General features: G+C 40.3%; 1 protein-coding gene across 2 annotated transcripts in view; it reads right to left on the reverse strand.

The window, feature by feature from the left end:
• LOC127422526 (membrane-associated phosphatidylinositol transfer protein 3-like) overlaps positions 1-22242 on the reverse strand; it is a 209006-nt gene that overhangs the window by 88535 nt on the left and 98229 nt on the right. For both annotated transcript variants that reach the window (XR_007894193.1, XM_051666122.1), the window contains exon 5: positions 20120-20340. Coding sequence is in view for 1 of the 2 variants with exons in the window: in XM_051666122.1 (XP_051522082.1) it covers positions 20120-20340 (221 nt within the window). In the remaining variant the exon portion in view is untranslated. The remainder of the gene's footprint in view (positions 1-20119; positions 20341-22242) is intronic.

Below are 22242 nucleotides of genomic sequence, written 5' to 3' on the forward strand. Positions count from 1 at the left end.
GCTTCATATGATCACTATCCTTAAATAAAAGACATCAGTCAGTCACGATCAGTCATATTTTCAAAATCAATGCCAAAATTTCACAATTTCTGCCAGGGTATGCAAACTTTTGAGCACAACTGTATATACTTTATTTTCTTTTCAATATTTATTTTTAATTCAATTTTTAATTATTTTTTAAAAGTCTTGTTGCTGTTTTGTATTGTTGTGTACTGGAAGCTGCTGTCACCAAGACAAATTCCTTGTATGTGTAAGCATACTTGGCAATAAAGCTCATTCAAAGATGCAACTAGACAATATATCATCCAGTGATGGCTAGAGTAAATAATATTTGTCCTTTGATAATGATTTCGGTCAAATTTGGACGCTGAGCGTTGGTGGTGTGTGCGTACCTTCGTAGAAATTTTTTTTTTTCTTGAATTTTAGAACGCGCCAAGTTGTCCGTCAGATATGTCCAGTGTGCGACCCCCTTTAATTTACACTGAGCTCACACTTTACCAAAGTTGTTTTGACAAATATGTTTGAAAAGACAAACGAGCAGCCCTATTTACATATCTGGAAAAAAATCTAGAAATATATATCGATAATCATCTGGAAAATCTTCTGATTATCGATGCATGAAAAACGCATCAATCCTAAGCCTACACTTAACTGCAACTTTGTTAACAATATAGCACAGCCTCTTGACCCTTATTGCTTAAAATATTAACAAACAACTAGAATAACATTAACTATTTATCATAGGGAAACCATTCTCACTTGGCTTCAATACAAAAAAAATTCTAATCTTTTCCAGACAATAGCTAAAGTAAAATATCTTCTTCTTTAAACCGCCTACACTATTTCCGTGACTGCAGAGAAGTAAAAAATTCTCACCAGAAAAGAGCCTGCCAAGCAAGGTAGTCACAAAGATGTTCCAAGTGAACAAGAAAGAGAACGAGCCCTGAACTTTCCTGTTTGTCATAAAATATTGATTTTGATGTTCTGCTTGTTTTTCTTCCTAAAGCTGTGAATACTTAGCTGCAACAAGCAGGCAAATTTTATTCAAGCAATGATGTTAGGGCTTACAATCATGAATTTAAACAAGCATAGGTTGTAATGACCCTTATAAAAATAGGGAAAAACCATGTTACAGTGATGGTACCAGATGGTATTAACCTGGTACTTTGATATATACAGGTGCATCTCAATAAATTATAATGTCGTGGAAAAGTTCATTTATTTCAGTAATTGAACTCAAATTGTGAAACTCGTGTATTAAATAAATTCAATGCACACAGACTGAAGTAGTTTAAGTCTTTGGTTCTTTGAATTGTGATGATTTTGGCTCACATTTAACAAAAACCCACCAATTCACTATCTCAACAAATTAGAATACATCATAAGACCAATAAAAAAAACATTTTTAGTGAATTGTTGGCCTTCTGGAAAGTATGTTCATTTACTGTATATGTACTCAATACTTGGTAGGGGCTCCTTTTGCTTTAATTACTGCCTCAATTCGGCGTGGCATGGAGGTGATCAGTTTGTGGCACTGCTGAGGTGGTATGGAAGCCCAGGTTTCTTTGACAGTGGCCTTCAGCTCATCTGCATTTTTTGGTCTCTTGTTTCTCATATTCCGCTTGCCAATACCCCATAGATTCTCTATGGGGTTCAGGTCTGGTGAGTTTGCTGGCCAGTCAAGCACACCAACACCATGGTCATTTAACCAACTTTTGGTGCTTTTGGCAGTGTGGGCACGTGCCAAATGCTGCTGGAAAATGAAATCAGCATCTTTAAAAAGCTGGTCAGCAGAAGGAAGCATGAAGTGCTTCAAAATTTCTTGGTAAACGGGTGCAGTGACTTTGGTTTTCAAAAAACACAATGGACCAACACCAGCAGATGACACTGCACCCCAGATCATCACAGACTGTGGAAACTTAACACTGGACTTCAAGCAACTTGGGCTATGAGCTTCTCCACCCTTCCTCCAGACTCTAGGACCTTGGTTTCCAAATGAAATACAAAACTTGCTCTCATCTGAAAAGAGGACTTTGGACCACTGGGCAACAGTCCAGTTCTTCTTCTCCTTAGCCCAGGTAAGACGCCTCTGACATTGTCTGTGGTTCAGGAGTGGCTTAACAAGAGGAATATAACAACTGTAGCCAAATTCCTTGACACATCTGTGTGTGGTGGCATTTGATGCCTTGACCCCAGCCTCAGTCCATTCCTTGTGAAGTTCACCCAAATTCTTGAATCGATTTTGCTTGACAAACATAAGGCTGCGGTTCTCTCGGTTGGTTGTGCATCTTTTTCTTCCACACTTTTTCCTTCCACTCAACTTTCTGTTAACATGCTTGGATACAGCACTCTGTGAACAGCCAGCTTCTTTGGCAATGAATGTTTGTGGCTTACCCTCCTTGTGAAGGGTGTCAATGATTGTCTTATGGACAACTGTCAGATCAGCAGTCTTCCCCATGACTGTGTAGCCTAGTGAACCAAACTGAGAGACCATTTTGAAGGCTCAGGAAACCTTTGCAGGTGTTTTGAGTTGATTAGCTGATTGGCATGTCACCATATTCTAATTTTTTGAGATAGTGAATTGGTGGGTTTTTGTTAAATGTGAGCCAAAATCATCACAATTAAAAGAACCAAAGACTTAAACTACTTCAGTCTGTGTGCATTGAATTTATTTAATACACGAGTTTCACAATTTGAGTTGAATTACTGAAATAAATGAACTTTTCCACGACATTCTAATTTATTGAGATGCACCTGTATACCACAGTACTCAATGATTTCTCCAAGGTATCATGGTATTATCATGTTTCCCTAACAAAACCCTTTGTTACACCATGGTACTTTTTATCATTTTAAACACATTCACCCATGCCTTATTTCAAATCTGCAATCTAAAATCGCTAGACATGTCATAAAATACCAATATATCAATTATTGATTGGCACGTTATTTTATCAATATATTTTTGATGCATCTATATATTAACATTAGCTGACATTTAAATTAGAAGTTTAATTTGCATGCTTTCTAACTCAGTTGGGCTTCTGTTGAATGTCTGGTGTAATAGCATTGGGAGACCACAAGAAGATGATATAACATTTACTAAAGCAGGTCGCAAGGCACAGGTATAAAAACTTAAGACATTATTATAGGGCTCCTTGCACAGGACGCCTACACACACAAGTCACAGAGGTTTTTGTACTTGTTCATGAATGAAAGTGATGTTCATGCATTTGCAGATTAGTGGATGAAACTGGTTTAACTGCACAAACTGAATGATTAGAAATTATGCAGTTTCTCTGTTTGTATCTTTGAAGAGGTTTAATTCAAGCTGTCAAACCACAAAAAGATTGCAACTGAAAATACATCGTGTAGGTTATATGAAAGATGCATATACACAATATATAATTGTGGAAGTGGGGGCGTGGTGGAGCGTTCATTCGGAGAGAGAGAAAGCAGTAAGTGTGCAAGCACCTGAGCACAATACGTCTAACACCTGCTTCTGACTGCAGTGAGCAATGGGGAGAGTGAAATAAGGAGGAACCACGCCAGAGACTGGGAGAGAGAAGAGCTAGCACACACATGCCCTGACTGTGTTCTGTTTAAATGACTGTTTTGAGTTAAGGAAATAAAAGATTACCTGTTTGAGTTGAAGTCACGTTTCCCCCTTGTCTCCACTAATTAACCCTTTTACGCTGGTGCCGAAACCCAGGATTTTGGAGGAAACATACATCGACATGGAGTCCTCACCGTTGGCGAAATTCACCAAGTCCCTCGCCAGTATGCACCATGCTCAACGTCAGGCTCTACTTGAGCTGCGCCAAGACCAGGATTGCAAATTCCAGGAGGTGCTCCGGGCTCAAGCAGAGGACCAGCAGGCGATCCGAAGATTACTGCACCAGGAGAAAGCCCTGGCCGCGACCCTGGACACATTAGCCCCCATGCCTCCAGTCGCAGTCATGAAAACGGGGGCAGAAGATGATCCGAAGGCATTTCCCTGCTGCCGGTGACACCGATGTATCTTCGCTCTCCCCATTAGGTGGTTGAACCCGCTGTCGCAAGTGCAGGTGTAATGCCTGGGCCGGCCGGTTGGAGTCATGGGGAACCCGGGCATTTCCGAGACCAATGCAACGTAATGAAGATGGGAATATTGGTCTGGGTCCCCAACACTCCGTGGGCTTCCCCTGATCGAGCCAGAGTATACAGAATACCTGTGAGTATCAGGGGAAGTAAATATCAAGCCTTGCTGGATACTGGCTGTAATCAGACCACTCTCCAACAATGTTTTTTCAAGACGAGACTTTGGGCACAGATAAAAGGGTGAAGGTGCAGTGTGTGCATGGGGATTTTCACAATTACCCTGTAGTGACACTCATTACATTTTGGGGGCAAAAGCATAGAGTGGAGGGTGCGGTTAGTTCCCGCCTCACCCATCCACTAATCCTGGGGACTAATTGGCCAAAATTTGAAACTCTATTACAAGGAATATGTGTGGATGGGTCCTGCGAGACAGTTGTTAGATGTGAGATGTGTGATGCACTGGCTGGGGAGGCGAAGCCAGGACCGTCTACATCAGCTCCACGTCAGGATGATGCAAGAGAGGTGGAAGTCCCTTCCCTCAGGAGCAGACATGGGATGAAACCCTGAGACACACCTTTGACCAAGTGAAAGTACTTGATGGTCAACGCCTTCAGCCAGACATTGAACTCTCATACACGTATTTTTCTATTATAAATGATCGGTTGTATCGAGTGACGCAGAACGCTCAGACAAAAGAAGATACAACCCAGTTGTTGATATCAAAGAGCCATCGGGAAATGTTATTCCAGACGGCTCATCATAGTCTGATGGCGGGTCACTTAGGGTGAGAAAAAACACTAAACCGTCTAATGGCCCGTTTCTATTGGCCGGGCATTCACGGTGATGTTTGCAGGTGGTGTGCGGCATGCCGTGAATGTCAGCTGGTGCATCCACCGGCCACCCCAAGAGCGCATTTGCGCCTGCTTCCTTTGATCGAGGTCCCCTTCAAAAGAATTGGCATGGACCTCATCGGGCCATTAGAGCAGATGGCATGCAGACAGTGCTTTGTTGTGGTTCTGATGGACTATGCAACACAATATCCAGAAGCACTGCCCCTGCGCAACATCTCAGCACGTAGTGTTGCGGAGACACTCTTCAGAATTATCTCCCAAGTGGGGGTTCCGAAAGAAATCCTCACTGATCAGGGAACTACATTTATGTCAAGGACACTATCCAAATTGTACGAATTACTGGGTATTAAATCGATTCGCACCAGTGTTTACCACCCACAAACAGATGGGTTGGTGGAACGGTTTAATAAAACACTGAAGAATATGATTTGTAAGTTCGTTCACGAGGATGCTGGAAATTGGAATAAGTGGCTCGAACCCCTATTATTTGCAGTGCAAGAGGTCCCACAAGCCTCCATAGGGTTTTCCCCATTCGAGCTGCTGTATGGGTGGCAACTGCACGGTGTGCTCATCGTCATGTGGGAAGCCTGGGAGGAGGGACCTTCAAACAGCAAAAATGAAATTCAGTACATTCTTGATCTTAGAGTAAACCTCCACACTTTGGGTCAACTGACACAGGATAATTTGCTCCAAGCACAAGAACTACAAAGCTGACTGTATGATAGGGGAGCTCGGCTACAGGAGTTCGCACCGGGAGATAGTGCTTGTATTACTCCCCACATCGAGCTCCAAATTACTCACCAAGGGGCAAGGGCCCTCTGAGGTCACACAACGAGCTCGGGCCAGAGGTGAATGTAAAAGCCAATCATGTCACCCTGGTCACTTGTGGAGAGCACCTCTCACCGTCTCAAGTCACAGAGGTTGCCAAGTTGCAGAAAGAATTTTCAGACGTGTTCTCGCCTCTGCCTGGTCGTACAAACCTCATACAGCACCACATCGAAACTAAGCCTGGGGTAGTGCTTTGCAGTCATCCCTACCGGCTTCCCGAGCACAATAAAAAAGTAGTTCGGGAAGAATTAGATGCAATGCTCGATATGGGGGTAATAGAAGAATCCCACAGTGATTGGTCCAGCCAGGTCGTTCTAGTCTCTAAGAGCGACGGGTCGGTTCGGTTCTGCATGGATTACAGAAAAGTCAATGCGGTGTCTAATTTTGATGCATACCCAATGCCTCGTATTGATGAGCTGCTCGATCGGTTGGGCACAGCTCGCTTTTATTCGACACTGGATTTAACAAAGGGTTATTGGCAGATCCCCTTAACAACTATGTCCCGTGAAAAACGGCCTTCTCCACACAGTTTGGCTTACACCAATTTGTGACACTTCCGCTTGGTTTGTTCAGGACCCAGGCTACATTTCAGTGCCTTATGGACTAAGTTCTCAGATCACACTCAGCTTACGCCGCTGCCTACCTGGATGACATCATCATATACAGTCATGATTTGCAGCGGAATATGCAGCATCTGAGGGCTGTTCTGAGGTCACTGCGACAAGCGGGAAGTGCACAATTGGACGGGTGGAGGTATGGTATCTGGGATTCCAGTTGGGTCACTGGCAGGTGCGCCCCCAAATTGATAAGACCACAGTGGTTGCGGCTTGCCCGAGACCCAAGACCAAAAAGGAGGTGAGACTGTTCCTGGGGCTGGCTGGCTATTATAGAAGGTTTGTGCCTAATTATTCGGACGTCACCAGCCCGCCGACCGATCTCACTAAAAAGGGAGATCCAGACCCGGTCCAGTGGAAGGAGCAGTGTTAACAGGTGTTAACACAGGTGACAGCTGCACTTTGCAGTGGGCCTCTTTTACATGCAACTTATTTCTCTCTCCCATTTGTTTTACAGACAGACACTTTGGACAGGGGGCTGGAGGCGGTTCTTTTGCAGGTGGTGGAGGAGGAGGAGCAGCCGGTGCTGTATATTAGTCGCAAGCTATAGCTGAGAGAGACTAAGTACAGCACTATTGAAAAGGAATGTCTGGCCATCAAATGGGCTGTTCTCTGGCTCCCTGGCCTGAGTCGGGCGGTGGGGGTATGTGGAGGTGGGGGCGTGGTGGAGCATTCGGAGACAGTGAGAGAAAGATGTAAGGGTGCACACACCTGAGCACAATATGTCTAACACGTTTCTGATTGCAGTGAGAAATGGGGAAAGCGATATAAGGAGGAACCATGCCAGAGACTGGGAGAGAGAGAGCTAGCACACACATGCCCTGACTGTGTTTCATTTAAATGAATGTTTCAAGTTAAGGAAATAAAAGATTACCTGTTTGAGTTAAATTCGTGTTTCATGTTTCCTCCTTATCTCCACTAATGAACCCCGTTACAATCATCCACTGATGGCTAGAGTAAATGATCTTTGTCCTTTGATAATGATTTGGGTTGAATTTAATGGAAAACTATGTGAGATAAGCTCCGTGGCACTGCAGATTTTTGAACAGCCTTGAGAGATGCCAAGCCCGCACTGTGTGTGTACCTTCATAGAAACCCCCTTTAATTTAACCTGCCGCTCACACTTTACCAAAGTTGTGTTGAGAAATATGTTTGAATACACAAAAGACTATTGTGCAACGGCTAGCCCAATTTATATCTGAAAAAATCCAGTTATATCGATAATCATTGGGAAAATCTTCCGATTATCGATGTGTGAAAAAAAGGCATCGATGCAAAGCCTAAAAATCACAATGTATGTGTAGTCATGGGAAGTAACAATTTCTATTTTACAATCATCAAGGTTAAATGAGTAACCCACTAACACACACTATACATACACATCCCCTAAAGTCATAATAATCCTCCCACCCTCATTAGCAGTGTTTTTATGACTCCAGATGATGTGACCCCAGTTCTTTTAAAGACAAAACCTTCCAAGCTCCCTCTCAGCACAAATGGAGAACCATGCACTTCCTTCTAGCCTTCTCCATGGGTGATGTCTGTGAGGTCTGAAAAATAATCCAGCTCCAGCTGAGTAGGGTGAGAGGAATGATTTCTGATCAATAACTCACCTTTAGACTGCCAAAAAGCTCTTGAACTAACAAAAGCAGGAGCTAAAATCTAACCAATCATTCACAAACACTGCTGTGTGTAGGCAAGCAATCTTTTAGAAGATCTAATTTGTGGGGGAAGCGTATTATAAATCTTATTAATGTTTATAAAGCATTAGCTGTCATTATCATAATGCCTTCCAACCATTAGGACCAATAGGACTTGGATAAAAAAAAAAGCCTCTGTAAGCTATTGTCTTTCAATTACTAAATCAAATTAACAAGATAACCTTGGAAATGGTACATATTTCCCCTTCCTTCCTATGATGTCAGGGAACTAACGAGAAGCATTAGGCACAAACAAGCTAATCAATTTCCAAATATAAGAGCTCTATTCCAATTTAATGCACAGAAAATGATACTGCCCCACAAAGTCAAAATGCAGTAACTACGCCAACAGTGAAACTGAAAAATGGCTTTATGGCACTGAAGAAAGCAGAGATATACATGCACAATAAGACCAAGAATCAAATTTTCCTTGATATTTAGACATATACATACGTAAGAGGTAACTGTACTATAAAAACATAGGGGAAGTGATCCAATTAAGCCCACATACCATATACTTACGGTTTTGTTTTGAAATATAAAAAAGACGGAAAGCAAGAGGAAAAAAAAAAACATTTGATGGTATCATTTCACTTTTTATTTGGAGTCAATCAAATTCTTGAGTTATTTGGGAACATGTGCTACACTGTTTGGCACCATTTTGGAAGTTGCTCCAAAACTTCACTGTTTTTGAAGACCTTAAAAAAAAAAGCAATTTTTCTGGAGTCAGATGAACAAACCAGGCGAGGAATGATAATTGAATGATAATTGAATTGATTTTTGAAAATATGGATTTCATGAGTTTCTGGAGCTGGTGCAGGACACTGCCTGAGTGATGCTCACAAAGATAGATGCAAGTAAAAGAAAATAAATGAATAAAAACTGCTGATAAACACATTCAATTAAAATATTTAAGAAGCTTCTTGAGCTCAAACACGATTCAGTGCTCTGTCTGTAATTATAATCCAGAAATATAACTTTGTTTTCATGTGGGCTTATAAGGAACAGTGCCTTTGAAAAGCCTGTTTCCTCAAAGCTTAAAAGCAGAATAATTATTTTATCGGTTTAAACAACAATAACAAACATGCTCTATGTTGTAAAATATAGTGTTTACTCATGAAAAAACATTGTGTTTACATTGACTCTAAATTATTTAGGTTTATTTTCAACTAACCCCTATTGTTCCTAATAAGCCCACTGAGCAAATAACCCAATGAACCTCATATTAAACTGAACTCCTTGTCAAAGCTACATACTGAATCTGAAAATGAAAAATTAAAAGACAGAGAAAAAAAAATGATAAGGACTGTCAGATTCAGAAATTAAAGATTTAATTTACTGGTTATGATGTTTGAGGTCTAAATCTACAAAAATAATCAATATTGAGGTGTTTATTTAGTAAAATGTGAAGCATTTACATTTTTAAAAGCATAGTGGGCTTATTAAGAACACATGTGGGCTTAAATGGTACACATGTTCCTTATAAGCCCACTCCAGTCTTTTCATATTTGCAGTTAAATAAAGTAACTTCATTTTGTCAGTTTATCACAAAACATAACACGAATGTTTGGATGAGAGATTAATCTTTGATTTAATACTCATTTTATTGGAAGGCTGTTAACATTTATATAAGAAAACATGTAAAACTTAGATTTGGGTGGTCACTTCCCCTACTGTAAATTTCAGAACTCAAAACTTCCTCCCCAGTCTAAAAAGAGCATTTATAGTTGGCACCCTGCTGAAACGTCTCGTTTTTATATCTGTCTGTTCGTGACATCATGACACATTGCTCATTTGTATTTACACATCCCACAACATTCGTCATTGAACCCTTGGCCCCGCACACTGGCACGCAATTTAAGTCAAGAGAGCAGGCCTTCTGTGGCTAACTATTCCTAACATAACACCTAAGGGGACCCATCTGGAATATTTGGAATTATTTTTTTATATATTCATGCACAAGACAGACATCTTTGACTGCTTCATACATATCTCGCTCTTAAAAGACGTGGTGTCAAGGTACAACTCTGAAAGGGAGAAGCAATTATCTTTCATTCAGCTGCTGAAAGTGCTGCTTTGAGCCCAAACACGTCATGGCCGCGTTTTCACCCATCTGCGCTATTTTTAATTGTTGGTGTATATAAACATGAACTAGATGGGCGTGTTCGACAGTTTTGGTGCGTTTCCACCGATGCGGGCCTCAGAGCGCCTTCAGTATGTATGTGCGTAATTTCACTGTTCTTTGGACTATGTATGTGTGGGGTCTTTTTTCGGCTCATGTCAGCATGGATTGCTTGTGTACAGTTAAAATGTGTGTAAACCCTGCAATTTTGTTTTATAATGTTCTTCCAATTGAGTTTGCTGAATTTAAGGGGCTGCATGATGTTAGACAATCATAACAGTGGGCGTTTACACTGAAGTTTTAAGGAGGTGCTTAGGCCAAAACAGAGCGTTTCAGAAAGAGGGCCAAAAACAGGGTGGAAAAATGATCATATATGACTAAATTGTGACAGTTTTGGTGCAAAAAAAAAACTTTCATAACATCATCAGTGGACTTCAGGGAAGATAATAAAATTATAAAATATAGCACTTCATGATTTCATGTTGCCTGCAATGGTTTGCCACATAAGGATGTTTTTCTCACAAAAATAAATCAAACTTTAGCCTGTGTGAAGACTAACGAGGACCTACAGGTTTGTCTGGTCAGAGGAGGAATACTGAGCAGACTTGGACCACAGATGCTCACAGGTGGTACTTTCATCAAGAGACAAATAGGAGTCCACCTCCTCCCTATCAGAGTTGAGACAGAGCCCCAAAATGTTTTACTCCAGGAGTCACGTACTGAATTGACTTGCACACTGTACTTCGGTGAAAGAAAATCAATGTGGAAGCGTTTTTGTCAGAGTTGCTAACTGGAAATGCTGTGTGGGGGTGGCAAACAAAGGCCTATAACATTCCTCTAGACCTTTGATTTTGTGTGCTTTCTATCCATAAACACTAATGCATGTGTAAACATACACACACTGTAAAGGCATTTCTGTAGGCACATCTCATTAGGAGAGGAAACTCATTATTGGCCGTGAAAGCTTGGCAGGACGGTCACAGGTTTCAAAGGCAAATCCCAATGCTCTTAAACAGAGGAAATTAAAACATACAGTGCCATGGAAAAGTATTTGCCCCCATCCTGATTTCTTCTGTTTTTATGTATTTTTCATATTAAATTGTTTTATATATTCAAACAATATTTAACATAAAACAAAGGCAACCTGAGTAAACACAAAATACAGTTTTCAAATATATCTATTTTTAATTGAAGCAAAAAAGTTATCCAAAACCTATATCACCTTAATAGCTGGTTGTGTCACCTTTAGCAGCAACAAATGCAACCAAACGTTTCCGATAACTGGAGATCAGTCTTTCACAACGCTTCTTTGCAGAACTGCTTTAGTTCAGTCACATTGGAGGGTTTTCGAGCTGTTTAAGGTCCTGCCACAGCATCTAAATCGGGTTCAAGTCAGGACTTTGACTAGGCCACTCCAAAACTTTAATTTTGCCTCTTTTGAGCCATTCAGAGGTGGACTTACTCCTATGTTTTGGATCATTGTCTTGCTGCATAATCCTGTTGTGCCTGAGCTTCAACTCACAGACTGATGACCGGAAGTTCTCCTTTAGGATTTTCTAGTAGAGAGCACAATTCATGTTTCCCTCAATTATTGCAAGTCGCCCAGGCCCTGAAGCAGCAAAGCATCTCCATACCACCACACTACCACCACCAAGCTTGACTGTAGGTATGATGTTCTTTTTGTGGAATTCTGTGTTTGATTAACGCCAGATCTAACGGGACCACTGTCTTCCAAACAGTTCCACTATCGACTCATCAGTCCACAGAACATTCTCCCAAAAGATTTGAGGATAATCAAGCTATGTTTTGGCAAAATTCAAATGAGCCTTAATGTTCTTCTAGGTTAGCAGTGGCTTTCGCCTCGCCACTCTTCCATGGACGGCATTTTTGCCCAGTGTCTTTCTGATAGTGGAGTCATGAACAGTGACCTTTATTGATGCGTGAGAGGCCTGCAGTTCCTTGGACGTTGTCCTTGGCTTTTTTGTGACTTCCTGGATGAGTCATCGCTGTGCTCTTAGAGGAATTTTGGAAGGTCAGCCACTTCTGGGAAGGTTCCCTACTATGCCAAGTTTTCTCCATTTCGAGATAATGGCTTTTACTCTGGTTCGTTTGAGTCCTAGAGCCTTTAAAATAGCTTTGTAACCCTTCCCAGACTGATGTACTTCAATCACCTTTTTCCTCATCATTTCTGGAATTTCTTTCGACCTTGGCATAGTGTGCTACTGGGTGAGAACTTTTATCCAACTTCATGCTAATGAAAAAGTTATATTTAGGTGTTGATTTGATTGAACAGGGCTGGTAGTAATCAGGCCTGGATGTGTCTAGTCCAGCTGAACCCCATTATGATTGCAGTTTCATAGATTTGGGGATTTAGTAAGTAAGGGAGCAAATACTTTTGAACACAGGCCCAGTTGGTATTGGATAACTTTTTTGCTTCAATAAATAACATTATCATTTAAAAACTGTATTTTGTGTTTACTCAGATTGCCTTTGTTTTACGTTAGATTTTGTTTGAATTTTTTAAACAATTTAGTATGAGATATACACAAAAACAGAAGTAATCAGGACGGGGGCAAATACTTTTCCACAGCACTGTACATGCATGGCAGCTGTACTGGTTAAAAAGATCTGTGCACTATAAGGACCGTTCACACTGAATGCATTATTTCATTAAAAAACCTAGACACAGTGCAACGAATATAATAGAATGGAGGTGCCTCAAGACTTTTGTAGCGCCCTCTATGGGTAAAATTGTACGAAAATCTGAGTGCATCCTGTTGCATGTATACTGGGTTTTGTAACGTTTTGACTTTGTGTTGAGTAGATATTGGTCAAATAATCAAATTGCGTTCCATCTTTTAACTAGACACGACATCTTAAAAACCCTGCGGTCATGGCAAAAACAGTGCAGGCCAGTGAACAGCCCCTAAAAGTAGGCTGTTTGGATGAATGTGAAAAAACCTATGAAAAACATATCCTGATCATATTTCATCCCAAAATCATTCTCATTACTGTAATGCAAAAAAATGTAAATACAAAATATTAATAAAAACTTAATAAATAAATACATACATATAAATTATTATTATTATTTTTTTTTTTTTGATTTTTTTCCCCCTTTTTCTCCCAATTCGGAATGCCCTATTTCCAATGTGCTTTTAAGTCCTCGTGGTCGCGTAGTGATTCGCCTCAATCCGGGTGGCGGAGGATGAATCCCAGTTGCCTCCGCGTCTAAGACCGTCAACCCGCACATCTTATCACGTGGCTTGTTGAGTGTGTTGCCACGGAGACATAGCGTGTGTGGAGGCTTCACGCCATCCACCGCAGCATCCACTGCGGCATCCACGCTCAACTCACCACGAGCCCCAGCGAGAACAAACCACATTATAGCGACCATGAGGAGGTTACCCCATGTGACTTTACCCTCCCTAGCAACCGGGCCAATTTGGTTGCTTAGGAGACCTGGCTGGAGTCACTCAGCACGCCCTGGGATTCGAACTAGCGAACTCCAGGGGTGGTAGCCAGCGTCTTTTACCACTGAGCTACCCAGGCCCCTAATTACATATAATTTAAACTGTAAAGTGTTTATTGATGTTGGTAGTATTTATTGTACTGCCTTTAATTTATTCTGATTTAAATAAAAATAAATAATCCTTGTATTACAGAACTAAGAATATAATGAGAATCCCTATTGAGAATTATGGAATTACAATACAGTCAAAAGTAAAATGTACAGCCACATTAGAATTCGGGGGTCAAAAGTACATAACTGTCATAAAAATAATATAACGAATAATAATTGTCCTAAAAAAAAATTAATTTTCTTGATGCATTTTCTTTTGATTTTGGGGTTAAATATGACGTGGACATGTTTTCCAGAGACTCAGAAGTTGAGGGCTGCCTGCAATGAGCCCTGAATATTTAGCCCTCGCTGCTCATGTCCAACAGGCTGACTGAACCCAGCAGGAGATTAGATCAGCCACAGAGCACACTGCTCTCTTCCTGGAGCATCACAGCCTTCTTCCTCCTGATGTTTTTTCTGTTTTTTGTTTTTTTAGGCTCATGCTGATCCAAGTATCTAAGTAATCTGACCGTCTATGTCATCATTAAAGAAGGAAAGCAATGGATGAATGGAAAACAACACTGTGTGATTTTGAAGGTGGGCAGCTGTGTGAATGTCAGGATGTTTACAAGTTAATCTCACAAAACATATCCAAGTCACATTTCACCACTAAAAATCAAGAACTCCATGAAATAAATTCTTATTAGATTTTCATATATGTTATACAGTAAAGAAAAAAGGACTGGTTCACCCCAAAATAACCATTCTGACATAATTGTACCCCCAACACTGTGAGACTTTCTTTATTCTTTCCTTGGAACACAAAAGGAGATGTTAGGCAGAATGTTAAGGTCTGACAGCCTCAGTCACCATTCACTTTCACTGTATGGATAATGCAATGAAAGTGTATGGTAAAGAGATTTACATTCTGCATAACATCTCTTTTGAATTCCATGGAAGAAAGTAATATGGGTATGGAACAAATAGTATTCCTTTAATTGTCATGAAAATAATATCACAATGCAAAAACTTGTAATGGTCCTAAAAACAGAGTTTACTTTATTCAAGCTAGATATAAATTATTGATTATTTTTCTTTGGATTTTGGGTTGAAATGTGACCAGTACATGTTTTCAACAGGTTTTGCACGAATCATAATTTGTGAATGTACTGTACCCAGAGAGCGACAATTGCTCAGTCTTTTCCTGCAGGCTGATGTTCTTTATTATATCACTTTTATTATATCTCCCTTCTCAGAACTGGACAAATGCAGACAGACAGACATAAAACTGGCCATAGTTTCTGCCTCTATCTTCTCCTTTGTTCTTTGCTCAAGACAGTTAATAATCATTGCTGCTACAGCCACTCTGAGCACTAAACCATAAAACACATTGCAAAAGAGAAATACCGTTTGTATGTCACTCATGAAAAGGGTTAATCACATTGAAATCCGTGGTAACCGAGTGACTGACATTTTTTATTAAACCCTGTGTGCCATGGGAGAAGGCAGAGATTCTGAACATGTGATCAAAGAAGCTCTTCTACTCTTTATGTTTGTTCTGCTCAGCTCTGTGACACTTTGACGCTCCATCATTTTCACTGCTTCACGGAGCTGATGAAAAAGGAGGAAAAAAAATATACAAAAAGCCTAAAGTTATAGAAAAAATCCAGAAAAGGCTCCAGAGCCCTTAAGCTCTTGAAGCGATAAATCTGCTTTCACGGCTTAACCAAACTTTGTCGCTGGATGTCGCTAGTCTCTGGACTACTGCTGTCACTCTAACATTATTGGTCGGCAGCACAACTGGCCATAGCTTTTGAAAATCTGATCACAGATGAGATACATTGCCGGTTAAATTAAGATTTCACTCTTAATTGACAAAGAATCACTTCACAATGTCCTAAACAACATCTGGCTTGTTTGAAATTATTGCTGGCAGTTGGTGGGATGGGTACACATGACCAAGGAGCTTCAGTCCAAAGTCTAGTTCATACTGTAGATAAAAGTGAATTAAAAGAGTGTTTTAGTGTGTGTGGACGGAAGCTAAATATTTTTCTGTAGAAAAAGAATGGAGTCCAATGGAAAGTGCGCGTGGATGGTGCATATGGAGGAGAGGCTCATTGCTCTTGGGATATATAATTTATATATTATTTATAATTATATTATAATTTATATTATAGATATAGCATTCATGAGAATGTACTTATACTTGATTATTGTACTTATTATGTACTCAAAAATAATAACTGATAGTGATTGGTCAATCGTGGGATTCTCTAGTCAAATTTTTTGTATAAGATTGTTTATTTGTAATCAATATTACTCATTTTAAAATGAGGAGACAAACATTAGGCTACAGACATTTAAAAAATGAGTAAGAATCAATATATAAACAGGTGAGAACCCTGTTAGTTTTTCAGAAAGCTTTACGATACACAAGGCTGATTTTTTGCGCACACATTTAAACGTAGTACATTAGAGGACATAAATCATAATTATTTGATTTAACTGCATGTGCAGATTTAGTGAAATGCAGTGTAATAAGAGCCAAGAGCGAGCCTCTCCAAAATTTCCAGATGGGAATAGTGGTAAAAGATCTGGTGATCCGACACGTACAGGAATATTCTGAATAGATGTGCACTGAATGGAACATTTAAACTTAATTTGGTAATAACGTCTTAACCAGAATAATTACCTTAATCATTTAGTCTTCATTTTGTAAAAAAAAGCTTATCCAGAATAATTACCTTAATCTGTGCATTCACAGTAAATGTGGTCAATGTTATGTGACATACGGGCTCTGCATGAAATCACTCATGTAAGTTTAATAAATGCATGAATGGGAATTCTTACGTGTGCATCATGGAGGGAATTGTGTTTGAAGAATTGTATTTTTGTAATGTTGACCAATATTTCTAAGAATAACTGCAAGTAAAATAATGGCATGTTTGTTGCCGTTCATAGCTCTAACAATGCTAAATACCAAGTGCTGACTAACAGCCTAGTGCGAATTGCCAGGTAATTAATGTAAACACAAGTTGGTTATGACTTGTAAGCGAATGTAAACAGGCAGGACAAAAAAAGAAAGAAAAATTAATTAATTAATTAATTAATTAATTAATTAATTAATTAAAAATCAGATATGGTCAAAAGATCAGATCTGTACATTAAGCCCCACAGTTTAAATGCAGCCTAAGGCAGTCGTTTAGTATGACACCTATCCTCCGTTCTTAATCGGTGAGTGTGAAAGGCTCACCAACTGAGGAGGGCATGATCAGCAACAATAGTTGCTAAGTGTGACAACTTCTTAATTTTAATCCCTCATAAACAAACAACAGCAGAAAGAGCAGACAAAACTCATTAAGACTCGTTAAGAAAACAAATCACACTAAGCCTAAGCTTCCTGTCTTTTCTGCTCTCTGTGTGTGTGTGTGTGTGTGTGTGTGTGTGTGTGTGTGTGTGTGTGTGTGTATATATATATAGTTGTGCTTAAAAGTTTGCATACCCTAGCAGAAATTGTGAAATATTGGCACTGATTTTGAAAATATGACTGATCATGCAAAAACAAAACTGTCTTTTATTTTAGGATAGTGATCATATGAAGCCATTTATTATCACATAGTTGTTTGGCTCCCTTTTAAATCATAATGGTAACAGAAATCACCCAAATGGCCCTGATCAAAAGTTTACATACCCTTGAATGTTTGGCCATGTTACAGACACATAAGGTGACACACACAGGTTTAAATGGCAATTTAAAGGTTCATTTCCCACACCTGTGGCTTTTTAAATTGCAATTAGTGTCTGTGTATAAATAGTCAATGAGTTTGTTAGCTCTCACGTGGATGCACTGAGCAGGCTAGATACTGAGCCATGGGGAGCAGAAAAGAACTGTCAAAAGACCTGTGTAACAAGGTAATGGAACTTTATAAAGATGGAAAAGGATATAAAAAGATATCCAAAGCCTTGAAAATGCCAGTCAGTACTGTTCAATCACTTATTAAGAAGTGGAAAATTCGGGGCTCTCTTGATACCAAGCCGAGGTCAGGTAGACCAAGAAAGATTTCAGCCACAACTGCCAGAAGAATTATTCGGGATACAAAGAAAAACCCACAGGTAACCTCAGGAGAAATATAGGCTGCTCTGGAAAAAGATGGTGTGGTTGTTTCAAGGAGCACAATACGATGATACTTGAACAAAAATGAGCTGCATGGTCGAGTTGCCAGAAAGAAGCCAATGCCACAAAAAAGCCCGATTACAATATGCCCAACAACACCTTGACATGCCTCACAGCTTCTGGCACACTGTAATTTGGAGTGATGAGACAAAAATAGAGCTTTATGGTCACAACCATAAGCGCTATGTTTGGAGAGGGGTCAACAAGTATTGTGCTCCTTTAAACAACAACACCATCTTTTTCCAGAGCAGCCTATATTTCTCCTGAGGTTACCTGTGGGTTTTTCTTTGTATCCCGAACAATTCTTCTGACCGAATTTTTCACTTCTTAATAAGTGATTGAACAGTACTGACTGGCATTTTCAAGGCTTTGGATATCTTTTTATATCCTTTTCCATCTTTATAAAGTTCCATTACCTTGTTACGCAGGTTTTTTGACAGTTCTTTTCTGCTCCCCGTGGCTCAGTATCTAGCCTGCTCAGTGCATCCACGTGAGAGCCAACAAACTCATTGACTATTTATACACAGACACTAATTGCAATTTATAAAGCCACAGGTGTGGGAAATGAACCTTTAATTGCCATTTAAACCTGTATGCGTCACCTTGTGTGTCTGTAACAAGGCCAAACATTCAAGGGTATGTAAACTTTTGATCAGGGCCATTTGGGTGATTTCTGTTATCAGTATGTTTTTAAAAGGAGCCAAACAGCTATGTAATAATAAATGGCTTCATATGCTCACTATCCTAAAATAAAAGACAGTTTTTTTGCATGATCAATCATATTTTCAAAATCAATGCCAAAATTTCACAATTTCTGCCAGGGTATGCAAACTTTTGAGCACAACTGTATATATAATCTGTTTCTTTCTTCTGTCTTTCTTCTGCTCTAACTTCTGCACTACTCCAGCTACAATTAGAGCTTAGCAGTGTGATACTGCGGATATTGCTGGCTTTGAATGCCGAATTGCTTATGTTCCTCATTTTGTAAGTCGCTTTGGATAAAAGCATCTGCTAAATGACTAAAGGTAAATGTAAGAGATACTATGTGAAAGGAAATGCAATTAAAAGATTACTTGTGAATTTTTGTTAATCTTTGTCTACTTCTGGACTTTTCAGTGTGAAAATTAGCAATTAAAAAGAGCAGTGGCTGTAAAGGTTGTGAATTTATGAATATGAACCCTTTGATTTATGTCATTTAGTGATAACCTAAGAGGACACCTCTTTCCGTAATGATGTGATTTTGAATGTCACTGTCATTGTGTATTGCATGTGGAATGTTAAATATCATTATATACAGTATTAGTACATATAAAAAAAACAAAACCTATGCCTTTAAAACAACACCAATTCTCCTAGGTACACTTGCGCACAGTTTTTCAAGGTTGTTGGCAGATAGATTGTTCCAAACATGTTGAAGAACTTGCCACATTTCAATGAATTTAGGTTGTCACAATTGCTTCTGTCTCTTCATGTAATCCCAGACTGACTCAATGACGTTGAGATTCGGGCTCGGTGGGGGCCATACAATCGACTGCAGGACTTCTTGTTCTGCTTCTATTCTATTCTATTTGCAAAAGGAATGTTTGGAAATCATTTTTTCCCCCTATTGACACATTAAATTAGAAGATATAAAACAACCATCTCAAGACAAATGTTTTTGTGACACATGTGCTTAAGACTTTTCCACAGTTTTGTGCATCTGTAAAATTTTCCAAATAAAATTTCCTCATCTAGATTAGATAATCAACTCCCAAGAACAACTGAAACTGTAAACCTGTCAGCATTTTCTCATATAACGGGTTTCATACATTATTCAGTCAGCGTCCCCTGAGGGTGACCTCAAAACAAAATATCTAATTATGTGGCATTTTTCATAGTGTATACTTTTCATAGTGTTTATGCAACATGGAACAAAACTCTCTGGGACAGGAAACTCAGCCATTCCAACCCTTACATAAATACTGTGTCAGTACAATAATGATGATAAACGATGATAATATCATGGTACTTAAATACTACTGAATAATTAGCATATTTCACACACTATGATATTTACATGGTACTGTACTTCAAGGTAGTTCAAACAGTACCATGGCACATGTCCAAAAAACATGTTAATGTAATGGTACTTTTTTGTAAATGAATGCTAAAAAACATTTAATTGTCCCTTAAAGTAATAGTGACTCACTTGGACACTAGGGAGAAGGCCTCTGCACATACAGCCGGGCACGGCACCAACTTAATGACCACATGCTGGGCTGCAGCTTGAAAGTGAGCTTGAGACACTTTCTCCAGCACTGAGGATAGGGTGTTCACATCTGCAGCCTTCGCACCTGGCTCGCCACCTGCTGGATCCAGTATGTTCCCCCCATGCACCACTAACACGAGCACATGGTGTTGACATTTATTCTGGAGGACAGGGACACAAAAAGGTCATAGCACAATATTATACAAAAGAAATAACAGGAATGCACAGGATTGTTATAAAAGACAATTTCAGAGTGATGAAACTCTTGAGTTATAGTCTATTTTATGCAATAGTTAGTTCCAGTCCACTAATTTGATTAACCAAGCAGAGCATTTTTAAGAGTTCTGATATTTCGTATAACAAGGCTTCACTAAAAACAAGTCATTTTTATATGGATAAGCGTTTTTCACAATGCATATAATTTCAAATTAACTTTACAGAAAATTACGGTATAATGTCTAATGTCTTAAATGTCTTTAAGTCCTCATAGAGCAGTTTCACTGAAAAAAGTAATAGAAGGTTATGCCTTAAAATTAATATTCACTGTTTGTATCTTTCCACTTGTCTGTAATAATGGCATTCCAGAAAGGCTGTCAGTTTGTGCTTTGCTCGGCGACACACAACTGCTGATTTTGCTTTGGCTTTGTTTGAAGTTGAGCAAAAATAGATAAAATAACTAAAATATACATTATTCGATTTTAACTTCTTGTTTATAGACCTGTTGTATAGAAGCAACTCACAATCAATGGCTGTGATTCAGCTGTAGGTAATCACAGCAGTGCTGAAGCATATTTAGCGTGTATAAAGCACTGAACACACAATGTGTTTAATTACATTTACGGCGAATAATTTTCAATGCAGGAAAAACCCTGTTGTGGTGGTGGGGCCTGGTCGAGCACCAGTTTGTGAATGGAGAGCGGTAAGGATTGTCACCTGTGGGGAAATTATCTCTGACAGCTGTTTTGTGTTCCAGTGAGAGCTGGAGGGAGATAAAGGAGCAGCCAGAGCCGCAGTGGAGAGAGAGGAGCTAGAGTCCCGAGACGACCCTGCCTTAGATAAAGAGGAGAATTACTTTTGTGTTTATTATTCAGCGACAGAGCGTTTTTGTGTTTGTCTGTGCGCTGGAAAGCGACCTATAATAAACAATGCTAAAGAGTGTGAGCTGGTTCCCGCTTCCTCATTTTCCTTGAGACTGACCTGAGACCCTGTCACAGTGGATTCGAAACCCAGGAAACGAGGAAGGAATCGTCGCCATGGAGTTTTCGCTGTTGGCTGAAGTGATTAAGACCCTTGCCGGCATCCACCAAAAATAGCACCAGGCCCTCCTGGACCTACGTACAGAGCAGGAGCAGCAGTTCCAGGTGCTCCTCCAGGTCCAAGCTGAGGACCAGCAGGTGTTACGGAGCTTGGTGCCCCAGGGGGAAATGTCAACCGCGACCCTGGCAACAGCTTCGGCCATCCAGAGGCCTTTATCGAGCTGTTCGAGCCTGGGGATGGCCCAACAACCAGTGGGCGGTTCGCTTCTTGCTGCTGTTGACCAGGGAAGCCCAACTCATGGCCCAACAGCTTCCGGTGACAGACCTCCTGGACTACAAGAGCCTGAGACGAGCCATCCTGCAGCGGATCGGTCACAGTCCAGAACAGCACCACCAGCGTTTCCGATCTCTGACATTTGGAGAGCTCGGCCACCCGTTTGCCTTTGCTCAACAGCTCCGTGACTCCTGCCATGGCAGTAGTCGATCTGGTGGTGCTGGAGCAGTTTATCAACTGGCTACCGAAAGGAACGGCAGAATGGGTCCGGTGCCACCGCCTGGTGTCGCTAGATTCAGCCGTCCAGCTGGCTAAGGACCATTTGGTGGCGGTTCAGGGGGTCAGCGAGCCCTCTTTTCTATCTCTTTCTCTCTCCTTCTCCCACTCCCCTTTCTGGAAGGTGTGCCCCCTAAACCGGTTCCCCGGGCCTGTGGATCTTTCAACCCGATGGTTTCCCCTATCTCTCTCCACTCTCTTCCTCGGGTTGGTGAATCTGCTGATGCAGGTGCAGGCATGAAGCCTGGGCCAGTCTG

This window comes from Myxocyprinus asiaticus, chromosome 31 (genome assembly GCF_019703515.2).
Source record: "Myxocyprinus asiaticus isolate MX2 ecotype Aquarium Trade chromosome 31, UBuf_Myxa_2, whole genome shotgun sequence".
Classification (NCBI taxonomy): Eukaryota; Metazoa; Chordata; class Actinopteri; order Cypriniformes; family Catostomidae; genus Myxocyprinus; species Myxocyprinus asiaticus.